This window comes from Castor canadensis, chromosome 10 (genome assembly GCF_047511655.1).
Source record: "Castor canadensis chromosome 10, mCasCan1.hap1v2, whole genome shotgun sequence".
In the NCBI taxonomy this organism is placed as follows: domain Eukaryota; kingdom Metazoa; phylum Chordata; class Mammalia; order Rodentia; family Castoridae; genus Castor; species Castor canadensis.
The window spans coordinates 131,522,203-131,545,998 of NC_133395.1; the positions used below are offsets into that span (position 1 = coordinate 131,522,203).

A 23,796-nucleotide genomic window follows, 5' to 3' on the forward strand; every position below is an offset into this window, starting at 1 on the left:
ATGATTTGTCCTTCTTTGGAAGTCATTTTACCTTTTTTTTTTCTTTCTTCCTATACAATCTTCAAAGAAGTTAATATGGTATCACTTATAGGCATTATTAGTTTGTCTTATGTGAAAACAACAAAAAGAAAATCACTGAACAAGTAGCATACTTAGTAAAATATCTGATCTAACCGTCACTTTGGCACCATTGGCAAATAAGAATTGCAGAAGATTTTTAAAGCTGTGACGCTTCTTTAAAATGATTTACAGTCATCCCAAAAGATAAATTGACTCCATCTTCTTTCATAGTTTCTTCAAATTACACACAAATACTTGTACATAAAAGAGGCATGCAGAAAGTGATTGTTCCCTACTATATAGTGTTCTCATAAAATAATTTTAAGTTAAAAATATCTCCATCTAAAATAGCATCCAGTTCTGTGTATGTAATCACAGAGTTTTGTCACTTGCTATTATCTCAAACTTAATGACAGCTGATTTCAAAGGAAGCAAAATGCAGAGAAGTAAATGTATATTTTATCTGTATATCTTAGTCATACAGATAAAAAGGAGGCACATGGTGACTTAGATCTCACTAACAAAAGAAGAAAAGAAACTGTCATGTAGCAAATTAAAATACACATCAACTGGGCATGGTGTCCATGCCTGTAATCCCAGCACTCTGCAGGCTGAGATAGAAGATTCATGAGTTCAGGGCCAGTCTGGGGTTAAATAGTGAGTCTCAGTCTCAAAACATAACAGCAACAATGACAACAACACACACACAGACCCCCCAAAATAATACATACATAGGTGCATATGTATTAGTTTTTTAGTGAATTGCTTTGAAGTAACAGGTAAGCAAGATGAACATTTTATTACACCCCAGCTTTGAATTTCTGGAAGTGGGTATAGACATGGTCTATGTAGAGGGCTTGAGGAGCATGAAGAGTCAGTGAAAGGGCACCCTTGGAGGGAGGTAAAGTGACCTCAAGGAATTCACCTATAGGTTTTTTCACTGCCAGAGGCTCTGAATTATATATTAAGCAAAGAAACTCAAACTCACAGCAAACAGAAGATGGGAAGTATGTGGGAGTCGTACACTGCTCAGTCAATAGGAGAATTACAGAACAGTGCAGATAAAACATGTTGCACAGAGTCTACCACTGAGCAGGGTCAAGCCATGATGGTTACTACTTGTATGAAAGCTTTGAGAAATTCACTGCAGATGATAATCATTAGGAAATGGCCTATTTCCACACTGGTGAGCATTTTCATAAACTCAAACTCATAAAACAATCAGCAGATAGCACAGACATAGTATAAAGGAAATGCAAATCATATTTAAGGACCCAGTCTCTCAAACTGTCAGAGGTGTTTGAGATCAGATAGCAAGAATTACTTGAAGCCATAAACTGTTAGTATATGTTCACTGTTTGTTCCAGGAAAGCAATGCCCAGTCCTCAAGGAGAAACAAGGCAGATGAAACACAGCAGCCACAGCTACAGCTTATCAAATATCAACCCCATCATACCGTCAAGCCAATTTTGATCCTCTAAGCCACATGGCACTCCAAGGAATTCTTGAAGTTGTTAATGACTGAACCTCAAGTCTTCTTTTCCATACCCTAACTTACCATGGAAATTTCTGTCTGTTCACTTAAGGCCATCCAACATGGAAACACCTAAAAGAATTTTAACATATTGAGAAATATTTTCAATAGCAAATGTCCCTCAACACCTCACTGTATACCTAGGTCTTCATGAACATCCACCTGGCTTCCAGACACTGGCACTTACCACACACACCCCCAACCCAGAATCAAGGAGGAATCCTTGGGATGTGTCTGCAAAAGTATCTGAAACATTCCACACTCATGAAAACCATACTGCAGTTGCAGATTCCATGGATGAAAATTCAGACAATCCTGAAAAAGTCTCTGCTGGGTAAATAACTAGCTATGTGACTTCAAACAAGCACCTAAAATGCTTTACACCTTAGTTTTCCATTTTCAATGTGGACAGACCTGGTATACACAAAGGTATGTCTATAAATATATGTATGTGGAGGTCTGTAAGTATAATTTAGCTTTACAAAGTATTACAGTCATCTTCATATTTTATTTCTCCCTTACCATCTAATTCTGTAAATCTATATACTCAGCAATTCCAGGCTTCCTAACCATAAGCCCTAGCAGCTTTTTCTCATACTCCAACTACTTTACCTTCTGAATTGCTTCTTTAACTTCCATGTTTTTGTGTGGACTTAGAGATCTTTCTCTGTCTCTGCTCAGTCCTTCTTTATTTCTCATAGCCCCCAGATGGGGGCTTCTTTTTCCTTTTATGTAATTCTCCAACCTTATCGTAAACAGTCTCATTGGTTGCTGTCACTATCGAAAAGCCTCACTGCCATCATCTCCTACAAGGGATGTTAACACCAATACTGAGTTCCAATCTTTGGGTTCCAGCAGACTTCCAGCATCTACCATTAAGGTACTGGTCAATACAAAACTCGGGCCCATCGTGATGGTGCATGCTGGTAATCAACGAGGCGAAGAGAATGAGGCAGGAGGATCATGAGTTCGAGGCCAGCCTGGGCTACACTTTTAACTAGGAATCTCCCTATACAGCTATCTTTACCTCAACTAGCAAAAACCCCTGGTCCTCCTTACTAATGTTTAAACTCTCTCTTCAACAAAATCAGAGATAAGGGCAAAACAGTATCTGCTTGGAAGTGAGAGGGGGGTGGGGGCAAGAGGGAGGGTGTGGGGGGGAAGGAGGGAGTAATGACCCTATCATTGTATACACATATGAATAAAGGAAATTAAAAAAAAAACTCGGTATGCCCAAAGCACATCCTGTCTCCTTCTGCATTATTTTCTGTTACTTACCTCATTATCTTCACTCAATTTCTGAACCTCAGTAGCTCCCTTCAATAATCTGCTCTCCCTTGCTGGACATAACCAGCAAGGTTATGCTTGTCCTATCTTTTCAGCTCTGACTTCATAATTTCTCTTACCTCTAATATGATCTTTCTTACTTCAATAGCCATAGTTTAGGCAAATAAATCACCCTTCACTTGATGCATTACAATAACTTTCAAGCAGAGCTACTTTCTGTTAAGTTTTCTTCCTTCCACTCTATCCCACCAATATCTGACTGGAGTAATATTCTTACAGCAAAGCTAAGATGGCAACATTACTTGTTTACCAATCTTTAGGCTCAACCTGTTTTCCTACTATTTTCTTTACCATTTCTCTTCAGGCATGGTAAGAGATTGGAGTCTACGCCTGGGCTGCCCAATAAAAATATCATGCAAGACACACTTAAGTTTCCTAATAGTAAAAAAGGAAAGTGATGCAAGTAAAATTAATTTCACCATTTATTATATAAAATAATGTTAAAAACCTTTTTAATGCAGCATGCAATCACAATAAAATTGTTAATAATATGCTTTCCATTTTATAATACGTATTTGAAATCCAGTACGTATTTTACATTTATAACAAATCTCCATTTGGTTTAACCACACTTCAAGTACTGTATGACCACGTGTGACTAGCAGCTATCACACTGAAGAACGCAGAACTAGAGAAAATAAAGCCTGAATTTGGAACCTGGCTCCACTAAATACCCTCATGTGACTTTAGGCAAAAATAGTGACTCACTTTTTCTCTGTTTTAAGTAATAATAATAATCTCTATCTCATAGGGAAGCTGTGAGAAAAAAAAATAACACAAATTCATGGATGAACCTGGAGGACATCAATGCTATTAAGTGAAATAAGCCAGGCACAGAAAGACAAATATCACGTGCAGGAGGCAAACACTCTCACACCTCAGCCTACGTCCAGGCCATTGCCATTCAAAATACATTTTTTAATTTAGAATTTAATTAAGTAATTAACTAACATGAATACATTGTTTGACCCAGGATCAACTTGCAGCCAAGTCTGAATATACATTAGTTATTGCCATGATTAACACAGCTATTATCTGCTTGTCATATAGGAAAAGCCATCCCTATGTAATACTTTTTCTTCAACTTAAGTCAATATTTCCTGCCTATTCTCTTAAACTATGTCCAGGTTTAACATAATGGTTATGTCCATGTGCTGTGGACTTAGACTATCTTACAGATTTTTTTTTCTTTTTTATTTCCTTTTTTTTTGCTTGCCATGCTAGGGATGGAACCAAGGGCCTCATGCATGCTAGGCAAGTGCTTTGCCACTGAACTACATCCCCAGTCCAAGGACTGGTTTTTGAATTCCAGCTTGAACTGTTAGGGATATGAATTTGGGGAAGAATCTTAACTAGTCAACTATAAAACAGGGTTAACAGTGGGTGCAAGGCTCAGTGGACCACTGAAGGAATTAATTCTAATTCAGGCAAGGCACTTGGCTTAGAACTTGGTACAAACTGTGCACTCAATAAATGTTCAGTACAATTATTATTTAGGGCCCAAGTCAAATGTTGCCTTCTCAATTGATATTCTTTGGCTTTCTTTCTATAAGCTAGTACTCTTACAGCTTCCATGCCACTCTTTTTTGTATTTTCTAAAATTAGGATCTTGTATCTTGGCATTATTTTCTCCTTCCATTGCTTATATGTCTTACACAAAGCAGACACTCAGTATTCAGCCTGCTAAATGACTCTTCAGAAAGCTAACCTGGGTTGCAATATGTGGGATGCCTGGGAGAAAGGAAGGATCAGAAGGCAGATAGATGAGGAGCAAGGCTGGAGCAGCACTCCAAGGTGAGAAAGAATGAAGATCTGAGCTGCTTACAGAAAAGAATAAGAAAGAGGTGAGAATACAGAAGAAGCACAAAGACACTCAAGTACACATAAACCCTGCCTTCTCTTTGCTGTTAAAGACACACTTGTAACTGACAAATCACTGACTAAAATCAAAATATTTCTGCTGTGGCTTACATAAACATGTGTATGTATAATTGTGTGTGTGCACACATATTTATCTTGTACCCAAAGTTTACTGATTATGAGTTAATACTTACTGCACTCTTACACAGAAGGAGCCTAATACACTTAACTCTGCTAATACAAGTCAATTCATGGAAAGACATAATATGCACAGGGGTGTTTTAAAACACTTTTATGTGATGAGTACTTTAACACAGCGTTAACACTTAGGCGACAGTCAATTAAATTGGTTTGAATGAACACTTTATTTGCAGGCATTTAGTGGACTAATTATTGGATACTTTTGAGACAATAGCTATTTTAAGAGCTAAACAAAATTGTGGGCTTTATTTAACCTTATGTTTTTTAATTCTATTTGTACTTGCACTACATCTGTTAAGCATCCTAAACCACTTCTTAGTCACCATCAAGTTTACGAAACTCCAATATGTGGAGTTATCAATGACCAAAGTTGTAAGAACAAAATACACCAACGTTGCTTGCATCTTTCATTGGTGCTCACATGCATACTCTGATAAACTGTCAAGATTTAAATGGGATAAATGAAAAGCAATTCAAGATTTAGGCTGCTGCAATAGTGGGGATGATCTGAAATAAGTTTATCTCTAAAAACATGGAGGGTGCAAGATTTATAAGCAGGGATCAGTGACATCTCTATTTCACTAGTATCAATGCTATCAAATCATATTACAGTGTGCACAAACACCACAGAAGAAATGACAGTCATTTGGGTTTTACAGCAACAGCTTACTTGAAGAGCAACATCTAACACTTCAAAATCAGATAGTTCCAAATCTATTTTGAGATTAACTGCAGCCCAACAGAAATCCTTAATCATTTTCTCGGTGATGACAAGAGTAGTGTTATTAAAAACGATTTAAAATTCTCCCTCAATCATTTCAGGGAGAACTTAAAATGTTGATTTCACTTTCAAATAGTTCCTTAATCACTGTTTGAATGGAAGACTTGCATAGAAAGTTGTTCCAGTTAAGACAACATAGAACAGGTCGCACGCTGAGAATGAGGACCCTTCAAGACATGCTTCAGTAAGCTTGGTTTGTATTTGCACACTCTGCAACAATTAGCATTAAAACAAGCAGAGTTTATGAGTTTCAAAGACAGCACAAACATGTGGATTTTCTTTGCACATGTTGTCTATGACTAAATGCACAATGTTAAGGAAGCCCAAGTTCAGGTGTGGTGGCCATGAATTTTACCCTTAATTATATTATGCACAATTTAATAAAATTATTTAGTGAAGGTCATCTCAAGAATCTAGGCATGATCCTTATAATAAGTTTAGGGATACACAGGCTTCCACTGCTTTCCTGACTCCTACTCTTTTATCTTTTTGGAGGTACTAGGGTTTGAACTCAGGACCTTAGAATTTCTAAATACATGCTCTACCACTTGAGCCACTCAACCAGCCCTGTTTTGTGTTGGGTGTTTTCAAGATATGGTCTTGTGATCTATTTCCCTGGGCTGGCTTTGAACTCCAACATTCTTCATCTCTGCCTTCAGAGTAGCTAGGATTATACGTGTAAGCCACCTGTGCCCAACGATTTTTTAAGAGAACTTGGTGGGTGAAATAAAATGCTTTAGGACTTTATCCAGAAATATGTTATTTTCTATATGATGTAGTTAACCCCACATCAAAAATGATTTTAGTTAGCCAAGTGAATTTTACTTTATAAAAGAGCTGTATTTATTTAGCTATTCCCACTTGAAGATTCAAACTAAAACCAAAATAGGACACAGTATGTGAAGTTCAGAATGTCTACAAGAATTGTTTAAGACTTGTCTTTATTCACTGAGAAAGGACACAGAAAATGTGAAATCAGTCTACAAAGCATTCTGTATTTCAGGTAATGCTCTCCCAGGAGGTATTTACAATTTTTCTGGTGAAATTGGTAAGGATCCATTATCTTAATTAATCAGGTTTCCCCTTGGGCAAGTAGGAGATGGTAGAAAACATTTGCAAAATGGTCAGGTTTCTATTTCATACATGTCTGACACAAGGTTGTCCAACAGAAGTATAATACATACCACACATATGTTTCAAATTTTCTAGTAGCCATGAGAAGAGGGTTAAGAGAGAGAAGTGAAATTAATTTTAACAATATTTTAACTTAAGCTACTATATAATACTGGCATTCAACATCTAATCAACATAAAATTGATATATTTTGAATTCTTATTTTTTTTATACTGAGTCACTGAAATCCTGGGTAGTGACTCATGTATTGGACAGAAAACACCTGAGTATATTCAGGGGAGTTAAGTAATTAACTCATAGGTAATTAATAGGTAAACTACAGGTGACACAATACTCTCCTTAGATCCTTTAGGAATTCTAGCCCATGATCTAAACCAACGACTTTATTCCAGAAAAGAAAGTATTTAAGAAGTTTGAGAACCTACACTTTTGAGCTCAGAAATAAACAGAAGGTTTAAGATAACCACACTGGCAAAGTTACTTAGACTCTTAGACACTGTGTCCTTATCTAAAATAGCAAGTAAGAAATGTAATTTCCAATGACTGGCACACAAAAAATAAGCTTCCATTAATCTAACTCTTTATTAATTTTGGTGTCATTACTATAATTCTATCTCAGCCACTGTTCCCTCCTTTTCTGGCTTCTTGTCAAAATGCTCAGAATAGAAAGCGTTCTTTTCTCTACCTAGGTTCTGGCTCTTAAACTTTCTCTTCTTTCAATAAAAAATACATGTAACATCAGGATTCACTACACATACAGAAAAACACCTGCCCTATGAAGTCTGAAAAATTGTCTGTTTTGTTCACTGCTAAAGCCTAGATGCCTAGAAGTGCTCAGCAGAGACAATGTTTATTAAGGGAGTGATGAACTCTGATATTTCCTAATTTCATCCTTTCTAAATAAAAACTTAAATGCTCTCCAAATTAAAACTGTTAACGATGTTAAACTTTTGCAGGTTTCTGTCCATTTGCAACAAGGAGCACTTAGTGTTCCTTCTTTAGTGGTGTCAGTCAAAATGTTGTGTGCAATGGAAATAACTAAACTACTTTTCAGTATTGTAAAATAAATAAATGAAACCTTTAGTTTATCCATTGTAATAAATGTTACCCATACTTGGCCATTAAGCTGAACTTTTACCCACTAGTGAGTAGTTACCTTCACTTTGAAAGACCCTCACTCCTGTGTGGTGTTGGATCTTCATTTCACCCACTAGGTACACCTCTTCATGTGGACAGAGGTACACATGAAAGCATATAGTGCATAGAGCCTGGCAGTCATCTTCAATGCATCCCTATCTCTATTAGCTCATGCTATTCCACCAGAAATCCTCATAGCTCAATTTTCCAAAAACATTCAAACTTCGAACACCAACTCTGCCACCACCCTGGAACCAGCCACCATCATCTCTTGCCTATTTATTGCATTTATGTCTTTCTGGAGGTTTTGCTTGCTTTCCTGCCCCTCTACAATCAATACGCAACACAGCAATCAGGGAGATCCCTTAAAGAAATGAGTATGCAAAGCATAGTATGATATTAATTCTCTTCTAAAAACTGCCTAAAAGAGCCAAATTCCTCTCCATAATATAATGAGGAATATTTCCAACTTCCTAAAGTATATGCTACATATAATTTTTTATATATAAATTAATCCAATAATTCCTATAAACTCTTAAATCTTTTTTACCACCATAGCCAAAGATTCAAGGTGACCTTTAAAGACTTTTTTCACAGTACCTGGGACTGAGCACACACAAGGTAAGTGTTCTACCACTGACCTACATCCCCACTCTTGCTAATTTTCCCATGCTGGACTCAAACTTGCTTACTCTTACTCAGTCTACAGAGTAGCTAGGATTACAGACATGTGTTTCCACACTCAGCTAACCTTTAAATTGTTTTAAAGAAGTCTTCACATTTCAGTAAAAAGGACACTGCTTTTACTATAAAATTTTCCGTAACTATGCAAAACATTTATTTAAAAAATGTATAAACATGGTCTATATAATTTGTTCATGTTGTAAAATTAGAACTAGAATTCTTAAACCATGGAAAACTTGATCCCATTTTCTTTAGCTATAAAGTACTTCCAAAACTTTGTAAATGAAGAAAATAATATTTTGGCGGGAATTATGTATTGGTCTTTCTCCAAAGCCCATTTGATAAGGCAGGAAGTGGTAAATAGTTACTTCTGTTTTTCCTCAGTACCAAATTAGTAGCAATCACAGAAAATGTTTTAAGGAATGTGAGTGAAACATCATAGTTAAAGCCTATAAAAATGTAAAATCCTTCATTTTAAAATATGGAGGTTTTAACCTACAATCCATGACTGATTATGATCTTTTGCTATACGTTATCATCTAAGTATTTGAGGAAAATTTGAAATTTGACATATGAGCCCAGACATCTCCTCCAGTCTGTTCATGATTTCAATATCATGTATTTCACCTGACAATTCCATTTGGCTTCATTCTACACCAATTCCCTCTTCTTAGAAAAGAAAAATGGCAGAACACACTTTTGTCAGGTTCTTTCAGCATCATAAAAAAACCGTGTTAATATAAAAAATCGGTCTTAAAGAGATGAATACAGGTTTTTTTAGTGATAAGAGATGATTTCTGCAGTGTACTTTCAAATACGTTAGCCAAATGTAAATAAAGAAATGAATGAATAAAAGGAAAAATACACACACATGCACATGAGCAGAACAAATAACACAAAATGGTATCACAGTTAAATCTAAATGGTCCAAATATGGATAGTCATTGTATTAGTCTTTCAACATCTTAGGGGCTTAAGAAGTTTTTAAATAACATAGGAAGAAAACAATAAAATAAACAAAAATCTACCTGTATATTTTAAAATCTTTTTCTTATCCACTCATCCAAAAACAAAATAAAATGAACACACAGAAAAGAAAATGCATCAAACAATCACAGCTACTCATTTATGGTATAAATGACAATTTTTTCATTTCCTTCTACTTTGTTCTAAATTTCAAATTTTCTAAAAACTTCAAAAGAAAATTATCTATCCATTATATGCTGAAAGTAAAATAGTACTATTTTTAAGATTTTACTTGAAAATACTGGTGTATTTTAAAACTTAAATTCTCCCTTATGCATTGGAGCTTGCAGCTTCTTTTGAAAAAGAGTCATGAATTAAAATTCCCAAATTTTGTTTGTCATAGTCAAAACATTAATTATAATTCATCAGTGTATCTTTACTATCAGGGGGAAAAAATTAGGGGAAGGGCCATGAGAATCCAATTATGAGAAGTAAGAATCTGAATTTCCTTTCTAGGGAAAAAGAATTTTTTTGCCACTGGTACAGTTTTACTTCAACATTGAAAATTGATTTGAACATATGATTAGAGAATTGTTTTAACCTCAACTTAGAAAATATAGCTTGTTGTTACCTCCTAGGCAGCCAATGAATGAAAGCAGGATCAACTGTTTCCATGACAACACCATCTTTAATTGCCAAAAGCAAGAGTAACTCTTGTCCAGTCTCTGATGAACAGAATGCTTTGTCCTCAGGTAAATCCTTTAATCTGCAAAATATACGTACAAAAAAGTTAAGACGTTTTTAAAAAAGAGATTTTCCTCTTTAAACTGTATTATTCAGAGACACACAAAATCCTCAGATAAAACAAATCTTTTTTATACAAAATAGAGGATAGTTGAAATGCAGATATTAAAAACACTTTATGTAACTCATAGGCAAATGGAAGCAGCTTTGTAGAATTAGAAATTTTCACCAATGCTAAAATATTAGCTATTAATATATTAAATATTAAAGCTTTTGCTAGACAGTAATTGTAACAGATAAAATATTAACCTGAAATTCAAATTTTTCCCATTTTCTCTAATGATGATATTTTAGTAAAACTAAAGAGCCAAATAAGCAGAGATTATCTTGATACAAGGCTCTTCATAGTTTCTGAGTTCCTAATAAAGCATACAAATTATAAACAGCATTATCAATGTCCATCTTAAGCCTACTTTTTCAGAGACAACTACAGAAAGCTTCCAGTTACATATGCTGCACAAAACAGATAAAAAATGCTAATGGCAGAAATTGCTCAGTCTGAGAACCTTGCATATGAAACCAGTTTTTTCTTACTTGAATGCTTGTTGAGTAGAAATAATCCTATTAAAGTCCTATGTCATTTTCAGTGTCTCCTTGACATTAACCATGTCTACATGGTTAATGATCAAGAGGGCTCCATACATGCCTAAAATCAGACAATCTTGCAAGTGCTGAAACTCAGCTAGTTTTACACAGGAGAATTAATGACTTTAAAGTCTGCCACTTTAGAAGGGAAAGTGTACAACTCTCTGATTCAGAAGCTGCTACATACTAGACTGTTTATGTTGTCCCCAAACCAAAGAAAGAAATCTCAGATTCCTTCATACATGGTTTCCAACAATTGGTTCCTGACGTGGTGTGTCTAATCAGCTATTAAGTGTGTCCTAAATAATAATAATTTGCAGGTGAATAATATCACATCATGCATTATTATGTACTTAATGCATTATATTGGTTATTCCTATAGTAACGTTACTCTTGAGCACTTGGAATCTAATAAAAGTTCCTGGGTGTGAAGTAGGAGGTGGAATTGCAGCTGGAATGCCAGGAATTAGGGACAACAATTAGTAGTTACAGGGAATCTGGACAAGTACAAATGCAACAGAAAAGTGCTCTTCTCAGAACTCTACTTTGGAAACTTACACCATCCGCTCCAGACCCCAAGAGTACAAATTACATGTGTCTTGGTTTTAGATCCCCCTAACCAAGCACTGCAAAATGAACTCAAGAGCAAGCTGCTTACTTGGAAGGTAAATGATAAAAACAGTTGGGGGATGAAACAGTAAACAGGGAAAAGAAGGCATCCTACAAAAGGTGACACAGGAAGCCACCAAGAGTCACAAGAGTTTGTTCCCACTTGGGAAACCCTGAAAGTCCATCTTGTGTAGAATATATGCCTCAAAGTCATCCAAGAGTTATCCTTGACAAAAGAGAAGAGAGCTGAGGCATTTGTATACCATTTCCCATTTGTCATCATTTGGGGGATGTTCCCTGGGACTCTAAATTCCCCAAGAAATCTAACTTCTAATAGGGAGAGCAAAGGACTCCAGAGGTTGTAGAAAGAAATGCATATACTGGACAATGGAGTGGTATCTATGCTATATCGGGAATATGGATCTGAGACTGTAAAAAATCTATTTTCAGTAGCATCAGGTCTCAGGGACTGATAGATAAAATTACAGAACAATTTAAGTACACAATGGAGGGGTGTATATGTACCTCAAACACTCACTATTTTGCTCAAGTCTTTCTGGTGATTGGTTTCCCCTACTTGGACCAAAGGTTCTCAGATAGCTAGTCTTGCTTCCTTTCAATCACTGATATTTGTGTCCACAATTAATATCAATTACTAATGTAAATGACTAAAATCATTTACATTAGATAAGTTATATCTCAGAACTGTAAATTTCTTCTCACCATGCATGTAAGAAATTTGTAGTCCCAAAATTCTGAGAAGGGTGACATGAACACACACAAACATAGACAGATAAGTAAGTAGATACAAAATACAAAGCAAGAGTTTTTAAGTTGCCTAATGAAATACAATGTGAACTAGTCATCTGAGTTATGGGAAACACAAGAAGCGGTAATATGACACATGATGTATCAAAAGTCCACAAATAACTAGGGAACAATAGAAACCTATATTGAAGTCTGAGGAGAATGTGTAAGACTGTGCCATGGGAAAGGTATGAGTGTTTTGACGGAACTTCCATTTCCTCTTTTGAGAATGTTACAGTTATTCAGTTAATACACTAAATCTAACCTGGAAAGAGTTTAGTTATAACAAAGAAACAGATGTCTTAAAAAATGTGTAGCTGGGGATTTCAGGGGAAAAAAGGATAACTTTAGCAAAGAATCCTGCAGTAAGATTACCTTACCATTATCATTGCCATCATCCATCATCACCACAACCATCATCAAGAAATATTTAAAAAAATATGTGAAATTTTGTTCTGTGTCATATAGAGAACAAATTAGTCAGTCTGTATTCTCATGCTGTATGGAAAAATAAATGCTACAAACTCTTACAAATAGGATAAAGAGCAAATTATTAGATTTATCATCAGATTGATTTCATTAGGTTGATGATTTGAATCTGCTAGATTAGATTCAAATCAGAAATATTATAAGCTGTATTTATCTTTACAGGATGAAAAGAAAGCACTTCCAACACTAATTTTACTATTCTCTAAAACTCATAGAAACCACAAATTAGACAATATTAGGTAAATTGTCTTATTTAAAAGAAGGCATAGGTTAATACTCATATATTCTGATGTTCATATAAATGAATATGAAAATATATTCCATATAAAGTTTGAAGATTAAAAATCTTATTTTGGAAGACTATTTTGGAAAATTAAGTTTATTTCATTAAGTAAAAGTATTCATTTACTTCAATATTCCAAATACCCTCATTTCCTAAATGCATCCTTGCAGAGAACAATGAATAAGTCAAAATGAGACTCTAATATTTGCACTGGACATCAATGAGTGAGAATCATTTCTTCTGGAACCAAAGGGTAAACCACAGCAAGACATTTAGCCACCATTTGGAAATTGTATCAAGAAAGTGTACAACAATGCAAAAAGAAGGTAATAGCTTTATAAAAATATTATCATTTCAACAACGCACCCCTAAGGAAACATGCATATCAGCTACATTTTTAAAATATATTCAAAGAAATTTGAGAGTCTTTTTGAAAACTTATTCATTCAACAACTATTTATGGAGAACTTCTTGGGGCTGAGATTATAACTGGAGGTGGAGGTGCTTGTGGGGCTGTCACGCAACTGATGACTACCCCCACCATGGATTACACCAATTAGCTAGAGTGAAGCCTTATTCCAGTGATTACAAAGTATTTTTAAATTGACCAGTGGGAAAGATAAGCAGGTTCCATGAACACATACAAGAACCAACCCCGTCGGAAAGGTCAGGGAATGCTTCTCTAAGGAAGTGAGTATTAAGGAAGAAAAGAGATCACCCAATAAGGTGAGTGGATGTGCTACAGAGTGAAGGAAGGAAGACATTTTCTAGCTATAGCCAAGGATGTGGTATGGACTTTGAGGTGATAAACAGACTGGTGAGCAGCCAGTGCCTGAACATTCCTCCATGAACTATCACTCCATCTTCCAGGCTATCCCAAGATTCCTATCATACCTCCCTAGATCCACCACGTAAAGGATCATGCCTGTCTTAGCAACAGGCCTCCAGAACCCTGTTCTAGCCCATGTCACATGATCACTACCCATGCCCCATTGCTGGTTAAATATTCTGGAAGTCACTTCTGGGCATAAGCAATAGAATAAGCGAAGGCTCTATGGTTTAAATACTCATGGCTTGTGGAAAGAACAGAAAGAAGGCTAATGAAGTTGAATGCAAATGGCCAAGTTGAGTGTGGTGTGAAATGAAACTGCAGACATGATGGAGGTCAATCTTATATGCCTGGCTAAGAATATTAATCTCAGAATAAAGCCTTTTGAAAAGCACTGCAATTGTAATCAGGGAGATAATATGATCAAACATTCAAATCAGAAATATTATAAGCTGTATTTATGTTCAAAGGTTAAAAAGAAAACACATTTTCCAACATACCCATTTTACTCTTGCCCACAAATTCAAAGAAACCAGAAAACAGACAATATTAAGCAAATTACCTGATTCAAGAGAAGAGTTAATACTCACATATTCTCATGGTCATATAAATACACACACACACACACACACACACACACACTATATGAAGTTTAATGGTGAAAAAGCTCATGCTGGAAAACTGCTTTTTAAATTAAGTTGTTCATTTTTAATCAATGTTAAAATGGGGCATTTACTTTATAAATAATGAAGCTTACAACAATCACGACTCAACCTTTCAGACGGTAATTCTCAAGTATTGTCACGGAAAGAAGGGACACATTAAAGCTCGTCCCACTTCTGAAATTACAAAGCTACAACAAATACAAAGGAGATTACTGAAGCAAGACAAATACAAATCAAATTGTCATGTGCTACAATAAGAATATTCTTATTTTTATAGGAATGTTTTAAACCAAAGGGTGGGTGTCGGGGAACAGATACCCTTTAGAATTTTCCTTGCTAATAGACATTTGCATTTGTGGGCTAAACCTTAATATATTCACAATGCATTTTTCATGGCAGTCTTTAAATAGCCCCCAAATTTAGTATATGTTGACAACTGTAATTCTTAATGTCAGCTGAAATAAAAAATGCAAGACCTTGGACTCCAAACAAAAATGCTCTAAATAGTTGTTCCTGGTTGTGCTAAAAGAAGGAAGAGACCATTTGTGGCTTATGTCATATACTTTACAAAATTGCTACTAAGACTGTGGATTATGAAATATTGATATGTATTTATTATTTTAAATGTATATAGACAAGTTTGAAAGTAGTCTTGGCAAATGCTCAGAGACAAGTCTCTTCGTTGGAAAGAACTGAGGGTGAGAATGATTTGGCTGCATTCCCATGAGAGCAACAAATACCTAACAAACATTCTCAAAGAGAATAACTCTACAGCAACTTTGTCTAGAAGGATCACTTCACACACTGCATCTCTCATATCCACAAAAAGTCACCTTCAAATTTGCTGTTTAAGACCCAAATTCTATTTATGAATACATGAAATTCCCAAGTCTCACCAAGAAAAAAACAATCTTGAGCACACTGAGACATTTATTATAGTAAAAATGTTCAGCTATTAATGGATAAAAGTTGGGTTCCTTTAAGTGTTATATTATGAATCTTGTAGTCACCTGGCTTGATGAGGCATAACATCCTGCCAGATTGATGTACTGTGCCCACTTTGCTTTCATTCATACTTGTAATCATGCATTCATTCATATCCTTTTTTACCATCAGCCAAATCTATGGACACCCTTACCACTCTAGACAAAATGTATCTAGATGGGTGCAGGCTAATTTTTATGGACATAGTTTGTATTACTGCACTGAAAGTAATTTCTTTTACATAGACATAATAAATGTGTGCATATATGTATGTACATATACACATTTGATGATGTGTATATGTAGAAATACATTCTTTGCTTCTTTTCCATGAATTTGTGAATTGATAAATTAATAAATTTGTGAACTGATAAAATAGTACATAAATTAATTTCAATTAATTTATTCAAAAATTGAATTTTTTCAATTTCATGAAAATTGAAATAAATCTAAATTATGTAAACTTTTTAAGAAGCAAAATCTGTTCAAGTAAACAAAAGTTCCTGAGAAGGCTACTGTTGGAAGGATGGACAAAGAAGTTGAAATTATGATGAGGCATGTCAATCCTATCAATTTTTACTTTGGGTCTTCCCGCAGTCAGCATACATACACAGTGGCAAAGAGAATCCACGGTCTAGCTGTGTGTACCACACCAGAGATCAAGCAGCTATATAGAAATATTGCCAGTACATTGTTGCCTTGTGTTGATTTCAGAGCCTCTTTCACTTATAGAGCTCCTTGCTGGCAGGACCAATGTCAGGGGAAAATTACAAATCCATTTTTTAATTGGTTCTACTAGGTTCATACCACTGAAAGCTGAAAGGAGAAGACACGGCTACCAAATCATGCTGACCCATGACCTGCTTCAAAATATTAGATGGAATGTCAACACTTTTTGAGTACACTTGACACAGGGTTTATTTCAATTTCCTTGCTTTGTTTCAAGCCTCAAACTAGGTTGGCCATTTCCAGGCATACTGCCTTACAGCCTCTCTCCACCCACAGTGACTACTACTTGACATGTAATCATGACCTTGGAAACGTATTTCAGGACATAACTTCTGGTTTAGTGCAAGTCCAAGTTTCAAGAGTGTTTTGGGATTTTCAAAGTGAATCTTCATCCCCCAACCAGAGTAGCGCTTAAGTTCTTCTAAGGTAACCAAACCTGAGATACCCTTCTTGAAATATTTTTAATATCATGTTTCCCTTGAAATGAACCTTGCTACAAATCTTGGGTCCTGCCACATTTAATGATGAAAGGAAATATAATTGGTAAGGAAATGTCCTTATATTCTTTTGCTTCAAAATTTCCAAATTAAGTGGGAATGAAATGAACAAATTTCCATAATTATAAATACTTCTTGGATTTTTTTCTTTTCTCTCGTCCAATGAGGAAGTATTCTAGACTTCACCATGAGATAAGGAAGAATATTTGTTTCCTAGGTCTGCATAACAATATTCCTTCCTTGCTGCCATATACTTATTTAGAATTTAAAAATAGCTTAATAACATAATATGATAGAAATGTTTTTCTACAAAGACAGTTTTCACAATACCAGGAAGGAAACTAAAGAGTAATATGATAATCACTAATTTTTATGGAGTGCTTCTGTGCCAGGCACTGTTCTAAGTGCTTTCCATTTCCTAACCCACTTCATCCTCACGACAATCCAGGATGCTCATTTGATTATCACCTTCATTTTTCACATAAGGAAACAGAGATGCATTTGGACTAATAAACTTGTCCAAGAGAGACAAAGATGGGAGCTCCACACTTTTAAGCATTTTTTAATGGAATGTTCAAGCAATGAGATCATCAGGGAACCATAAAGTATAACCTGATATTTTATATATTTTTAAAATCTCAGAATTAATATAATTGACCACCAAGACTGCTGATTTCAGTTCTTTTGTACTGAGAAAGAGCTGTACTATTTATGTAAATGACTTTGCTGATTGATTTCAAGCATTTGAAACCAATATCCTTGTATTATCCCTATTCATACTAGGTATGAATGCAAAAGCATGTAACAACACTTTTTCAGCTTAAGTCAAAGTTTCTTAAGGATCTACCAAGCCACAAACATAAGATACAATACTACCAGTGCAAAGGATGCTACCATTTTGTATAGAGGCAAAAACTATACATATACATTAATAAATGCACAAAATAGGCCTGGACAGATATAAAAGAGATTCCTTATCTCTACTTAAGCTAGCTGGATTCAAGGTCTCTTTAAAGCCACTTTGAGAACAGAAAACATCATGGTAAATTACAAATTAAACTTTGTTTTAGTCTGCCTTGTAGGTGGATACCATAAACTAACTTTCAGAATTTAAATATTTTCATTTTAGTCATAAAAGTATTTACCAATTTTCTGAATGTCTGTCCAGTCTCATTCAGAAATTTCTGTGAAATTACAGGTTACCACTAATCTGCAGCCTTACTCCACAAGAATTTGTGGAATCATGTACTAAAATAGTGTTTGCAGTGGTAGAAAAGGTGAGATGAAGCATAATTTTTAAAAAGAAAAACCCAACTTTACTTCTAATCTGGTAACAGGTCAAAAAGTATGAATGATATTGTGAAAGAGGCTATGAAGAGGTAAAGGGATCAGAACGTGCTATCAAGGGCATCTCAGCTGGGACAGAAGCAGGCAGCATCAACAGGGGCTCAAACTGCACTAACCTAGGCTATTCTGTTCCTCCCCAGGTAACTGTGGGAGATGGAGTGTTCATGGTGAGAAAAATCCACATGCATTGAGTGCCTACAGAGAGAGTGTCAGGTACAGACACAGAGACAGGATTTTTAAAATAAACCTTATCACTTAGTGGAGAGTCTGAAAAAAGGGTGTGCTTGAAGAGAAGCTTGTTCAGAAGGATGAAGGAGGCCCTTTAACCCGGGGGAGAGGGGGTGCTGCACTTTAAGGAGACAACAGGAAGCTGTACTGGGGGCATACTGTGGTCTCAGACAAGAGCAAAGAAAGAATAAAGAAAAGGAAAAAGAGAGACTATTAAGATCTCCAAAATAAGTGCCTTTGGTGATATCACCAAACTCAGTTCCTGCAGAGGCTCTGGGAAGTATCAACCATATAAGGTGGGAAGGGGGGAGAGAAGAGGATGGCAAAGTAGAGACAGCTCTTCTTTCAGTACATCAAAGTGAGAGAAGTGGCATAGTGGGTGGAGATGGAAGGAAGGTCGATGGAGAGTCACTGAAAGATATTTTTCAGTTGGACAGCTCTTGTACATATTCATAAAATGAGAGGGAAAGTTCAACATATAGAAAGGGGAAGAGCTGTTTTGCTAGAGGGGAATCTTCTTAGTTTCCTTGCACGGTAATGACTCTGTGTCAGCCAAAATGAAAGTATGCTGAAAAACAAAGATAAGTAATTTGCTACTATTCACTGGCCAAAAGAGAAAAGCAGATCCCAGGATGAGACATTTCCAAGTTGCTCTCCTTCTGGAGAACTGCCAGACTGGTCTCTGGACCTTATCTGTATCTCCAAGAGGTCACAGAAATGTTGAGTCCCAGCCAGGACAGGGGCTCTGCTTTTTCTATATGTGGTTGTCTTTTTCTGTTCCTTGTTAAATTTAGAAACCATGGTTTGATTATGGAGTTGCTCTGTTGTGAAGGGCTCTAAACGTATACTACCACCACTCCCCCTCTCTTTAGCCTAAACTGCTAAGGAAGCAGACTCAAACTGCACAAACCAAGCAAATGCTTTGCTAGCACTCCCACACATGTATCAACACTAAGGAATCTCTTAATCCTCCACTTACCCAAAGCATGATTCAGGTATAGTGGGTTCTTGGTAGATAATAATGGAAAACTGGGAGCATTGAATGAAGAAGATTGGGCAAGATTCTAAGTGCTTTTAGTAAATATATATATGTCATGTCACAAAGAAGGTGCTGTCAGTATCTTGTGTTATCATTTTTAAGTATAATTTTCATACATTAATCTTAGTGCTGCAATTTTAATCAGAACTTTAAAGAATAATTTTATTATAAAATAAAACTCTTTTGTATAGTGAACAAAAATGACCAGAAAGGCAAATGTGTGGCTTAACAGATTATTCTAAGGTGGACCCCCTCATATCATGGCCTGATTTTAACAAGCGTCTGTCCTCCCCCCTCACATATTTCACCAGAAATGGCTTTCCCGATATCTAGTTCCTAAGTCAACTTGGGGTTTGTTTCTTTGACAGTACCGGGGTTCTGAAATCCAGGCATCACGCATCCTAGGCAAGTGTTCTACCACTTGAGGCACAACTCCAGGCCTTTTTGCTCTGGTTATTTTGGAAGTAGGGCCTCCCTTTTGGCCGAGGCCAGTCTGGACTGCAATCCTTGTATTTTAAACTTCCTGTCATTGCTAGAATAACAGGTGCATGCCACCACAGTCAGCACTTTTTTCAGCTGAGATGGAGTCTCAGATACTTTTTTGCCCGGGATTGGCCTTGAACCATGATCCTCTGGATCACAGCCTCTCAAGTAGCTATGATTACAGGCATGAGCCTATAAACACTGACTTAAGTCAGAGTTTGTCAAACTGCAAGTTTTGTCCCACTTAAGGGCTATTAAGAATTTGTGTTTGTTTGTTGAAAAAGGAAAGAAAAAAGAAGAGAAAATGAGGAGGATGTACTGAATTTAATAATGGTTAATACTGCTTTGTCCATATATGTAATTATTGAAATAACTATTACTATTACTATAATAAATGTTCATCAAAATTAGTTTTATAGTTCACTTAAACATGCATAGGAGGCAGAATGACCCTAGGTTAAAAATACCATATATATATATACACACACACATTACTTCAACCTCTTTGCCTCAAATATTACATTGTAAAATGGGAGAGCTAAGTGTGCACATACCCAGTTAATTATAAGAATTAAGTGAACAAGGGGATTGGACTTTGAGCACATGAAAAAAGCTTTAGCACACAAGGGAGGGGTGAGGATAGGTAAGACACCTAAAAAATTAGTTAGCATTTGTTGCCCTTAACGCAGAGAAACTAAAGCAGATACCTTAAAAGCAACTGAGGCCAATAGGAAAAGGGGACCAGGAACTAGAGAAAAGGTTAGATCAAAACGAATTAACCTAGAAGGTAACACCCACGCACAGGAAATCAATGTGAGTCAACTCCCTGTATAGCTATCCTTATCTCAACCAGCAAAAACCCTTGTTCCTTCCTATTATGGCTTATACTCTCTCTACAACAAAATTAGAGATAAGGGCAAAATAGTTTCTGCTGGGTATTGAGCGGGTAGAGGGGAGAGGGAGGGGGTGGAGTGGGTGGTAAGGGAGAGGGTGGGGGCAGGGGGGAGAAATGACCCAAGCCTTGTATGTGCATATGAATAATAAGAAAATAAAAAAAACAGAAAGGAGAGAGAGAGAAAAAAAAAACAAAGAATTAAGTGAGATTATGATGATACTAACTCCGTGGTATTCAAGTGACAAGTTACTGCTCTTATTTCTAAAATATTAAATTATCACCATATCTATAAATAAACCACAACCTTAAATAAAATATGCAGTCAAACAAGGGTTTCTAATTCCTCGAGTATGGGTGTCTAACTCATTTAAAAGAGACATAAGTACTCATGGGCTGCTTACATGTTTTTGAACAAACACTTTTTGAGCTTAACTGTGTTTTTTAAAGTTGCTCTATCACAGTGAATGAAGTGATTTTGACACCTTTTGGAAATGCTAATGGCGGCTATGAATAGTTATCTGCTTAGAATTCACACCTATTAGGGGCTGCATCTAGGTGTATAAAACATTTCACTCTATCAACACAGAAGTGTACATCTAAATTGGGGCAAACTGTTGTAGCAGCTTGCATTGATACCCACAGTATCAAATTAGCTGAAGGAAAAGAGAGGTGCTCTGAACCTGAGTCCTCCCCGACCCCAGTCACACACAGCCAGGAGCCTCCATCTGCTTCCCTGTAAAGAAGGAAGCACCATGGGAAGAGGAGAAAGGGAAAACCACTGACTGCCTGTATGAAATAAACTGAAATGGACAGGAGTCCAGCAGGCCAGATACAAATCCACAAGGAGGGTGGAGGCAGAGCATCACAGGATATACCACGCCCTATACATTGCAACGGGAGCCCAGGGCTCCTACACATCCAGAGTTTTCTGAGATCTCACAGTTTTTAAAAGTTAGCAAACAACTAATGAAAACCAGAACTTCAAAACCTTTAAGTCAACCAGGTGTGGTGGCTCACATCTGTACTCCCAGCTACTCGAGAGGTAGACATCAGGGGATGGTGGGCAAAAAGGTAGTGGAACCCCATCTCAACAAACAAGCTATGTGTGATGTTTCATGCCTCACATCCCAGCTACCTGGAATTCAAGACTAGCTGGGGCAAAAGCACAAGAACTGGTGGAGTGGCTGAAGTGGTGCTTGCCTAGTGAGTGCAAGGCCCTGAATTCAAACCCTAGTACTACCCCTCCCCCACACGCACTAAGAAAAAAAATAAAAACTCTGAGTCAACCAAACAAAATATATGTGCAAATTAAATGCAGGCCATCTAGAAACCTTGACTACCAAGGCATTTTCCCACCTAAAGTTATGAAAAGCATTACTGACCATGCTGTTACTCCTAGAGAAATATGCAATGTTGTATATTAGAAATGCAATCATTTTCAAATTTTTCATTGAGAGAAATGTGACATTAAGGGACATGTTTTAAAGGAGTAATTTTCTTTTACGCAAAAGGCACTTTGCTTTAGTATGTTTAATTCAAAGTGATACCTTTCATTCATCCACAAATATCTTGAGTGTAAGAAGCAAAACTTGGTTGGTGTCGTGGGGCACACCTGTACTCCCAGTACTTTGGAGGCTGAGGCAGAAGGCTCATGAGTTCCTGGCCAGCCAGGGTTACACAGCAAGGCATTGTCTCAAGAAAGCAAAAGACCTAAAACTTTGCAACAGTAGTTCAAAGAATGCCCGAGGTTGGGTCTGATTATCAATTTCTGTATCTATAGTCTGCCTTAGAACACAAGAAACTGCCTTTCTTTGTTGTACCTTGCCCAAGATATGAACCTTTTTCTGTGTGTGCCATGTGTGAAATATAGGTAGGTATAGAACTGCTAGCCAGAAACATTTGAGGAGATTAAAGAAGACCAAAAGTTAGAATCAAGAGTTGATACATTCAGTTCATGTAATTGTCATCAATGTGCTTTCATTTTCCACATCCCCAAGGTGGACATACAGACTGGAACTGAAATTACAAAATGGCTCCCTGCAGACGTGGAGGTGAGGTCCATCTCTAAGTACCAGTGCTGTGTCTTCAGCATCTAGAACTCTACTACAACAAACATTCTTAGGACAAGTAAGCTCCTGGGAATTCACACCTACCATTTCTAGTTTGTTCAGAACACTCTTTCTTTCCTGCTTCTCTGTACTTCCTATAATGAATGTACCACTGTGTGAACATTTGAACACATATCTTACTTTAAAGAATCAGAACAAGTTCTTTCCACTGGGCCCTCACATTTCAGGATTAAAAAAAAAACAAATAGACACTTTCACAAATATATATTCTAATTTCCCCAATGTACTCTGGATTTAAGGGCATTAAAGAACAAGCCAGGCATCCCTGGGTGAGTTAGGAAACAGTGCTTGGCAGGGGCAATACTGAACTGCCAAGCTGCCTACCAGAAAGGAGGCAGCTGCTTCTCTGTGTTAGGTAACTGTCGCTAGCCTGTGTATGTGTGTTATGTGTCTGTCTGTGTTTCTGTACATATATGTGTGTGCACATACATATTTTTTATGTATGTACATATACATATATAAGTATAGATGAATATATATACATATAATTATATATGAATATATATACATACACATGTATAAGTATATATGTACATGTATATATATACACACACACACACACACACTTTTCCCACAAGTTAGAATTAAAGGACTAATCTAAGAAAACATGTCTGTAGACAAAATGTGGCCTATAGTCCAAGAATTTGAGGCCACTGACTATGCCTTCTTGCAGAGGAGAAACAATAGAAT

The 23,796-nt window shown here is 36.4% G+C and overlaps 1 protein-coding gene across 3 annotated transcripts in view; it reads right to left on the reverse strand.

Annotated features, from left to right (window-relative positions):
• Cntn3 (contactin 3) overlaps window positions 1–23,796 on the reverse strand; it is a 327,478-nt gene that overhangs the window by 243,589 nt on the left and 60,093 nt on the right. For all 3 annotated transcript variants that reach the window (XM_074044252.1, XM_074044253.1, XM_074044254.1), the window contains exon 2: window positions 10,336–10,470. In XM_074044252.1, coding sequence (XP_073900353.1) covers window positions 10,336–10,390 — 55 coding nt within the window. In that variant the 5' untranslated portion in view covers window positions 10,391–10,470. The remainder of the gene's footprint in view (window positions 1–10,335; window positions 10,471–23,796) is intronic.